The following is a 1,441-nucleotide window of genomic DNA, read 5'->3' as shown; positions in this document are numbered from 1 at the left end:
AACAAACACAAAAAAGGAGGGGAGATAAAGACAATAGATGTTTGATATGAAAGAAGAATCAAACCACACCAGACCACCCGCCAACCACCCACATAGTAAGAGTTTTAAGGCACTTGCAAAAAGATATAGTCATAAACGAAACCTACTTTTGTTAGTTTGAATGAAGAAAAACACATCGACAGTACAACAGTTATTACGTTCATGGGATTGCAAGGAAAAGGAAAGACAGACAAGCAAACAGAAACTACAGGCGAAAAAGAAAAGAAACAGGGCCAACAAGTGACACCCTCCAGCCACCCGCACCACACCCCTCCAAGCACAGCAATGGCCGTGGGTCAAAGTTCACAACAAAACACTACCTTTCTCTTGACAATTCCCTCCTTGGCGTTCTTGAGAGACACGATGCAGGCCTGTAGCGTCTCTTGAGACAGACCTTGGAATGTGGTTTTCTGAACACAGGTTGGAAAACAGGGGGGAAAATAGAAACACATGTCAAATAGAAATACATGTCAAACAGAAATAAATGTCAAATAGAAATACATGTCAAATAGAAACACATGTCAAATAGAAACACATGTCAAATAGAAATACATGACAAATAGAAATACATGTCAAATAGAAATACATGACAAATAGAAATACATGACAAATAGAAACACATGTCAAATAGAAATAAATGTCAAATAGAAATACATGTCAAACAGAAATAAATGTCAAATAGAAATACATGTCAAATAGAAATAAATTTCAAATAGAAATACATGTCAAATAGAAATACATGTCAAATAGAATCTATAGTAAGAAAAAAGATCACTTCCCCCCTTTGAAAATTCAGTTAGCAGCAACTTCGGCTCAACAACAACCAAGGTTTGATGATGACATCATGGTGATGATGAAGATGATGATAATCATGATGTGCTAAATTTGAAAAATCTACAAATCTCAACCCTTTTTTATTCCCTATATACAATGATGATGATGATGATATTGGTGATAATAATGATGATGATGATGATAATGATGATGATGATGATTTATTTGTGTCAGTTCTGCGTCAGCTCTCAACGCTATGTGTGACCAATTTTCACATATCTGTACACGCAGCCAAGACCATGGCAGTAACAAGTTAGCTTTTGTTTTTCTGAGCTTCGCGTCTGCTCTTTCCAATATCGTCCAAATCCCACCATTTAGTGACTAAGAGTGAACGCTTTGTTGCTATGGCATCATCACTCTTTTTTTTTTACCTTAGATCCTATGTTCCTGAAGAAGCCCAAGACGTGAAGAATCCAGCATCTGTAAGAACATCGGACTAAATATGACCAACACCAAGTTTCAAGTATATTTTTCCTACTGTGAAACAAGATGATGACGATGATGACGATGATGACGATGATGATGATGATGATGATGATGATGATGATGATGATGATGATGATGATGA

The 1,441-nt window shown here is 36.4% G+C and overlaps 1 protein-coding gene across 1 annotated transcript in view; it reads right to left on the bottom strand.

Moving 5' to 3' along the window:
* The window catches only part of LOC101846098 (conserved oligomeric Golgi complex subunit 3), a gene marked incomplete in the record, with an annotated part of 36,608 nt that overhangs the window by 18,553 nt on the left and 16,614 nt on the right, over window positions 1–1,441 (bottom strand). The window contains 1 exon segment of the mRNA XM_013088529.2: window positions 360–449. Coding sequence (XP_012943983.2) covers window positions 360–449 — 90 coding nt within the window.

Source organism: Aplysia californica, unplaced genomic scaffold (genome assembly GCF_000002075.1).
Source record: "Aplysia californica isolate F4 #8 unplaced genomic scaffold, AplCal3.0 scaffold00757, whole genome shotgun sequence".
In the NCBI taxonomy this organism is placed as follows: Eukaryota; Metazoa; Mollusca; class Gastropoda; order Aplysiida; family Aplysiidae; genus Aplysia; species Aplysia californica.
This window is presented reverse-complemented; position numbering and strand designations above follow the sequence as displayed.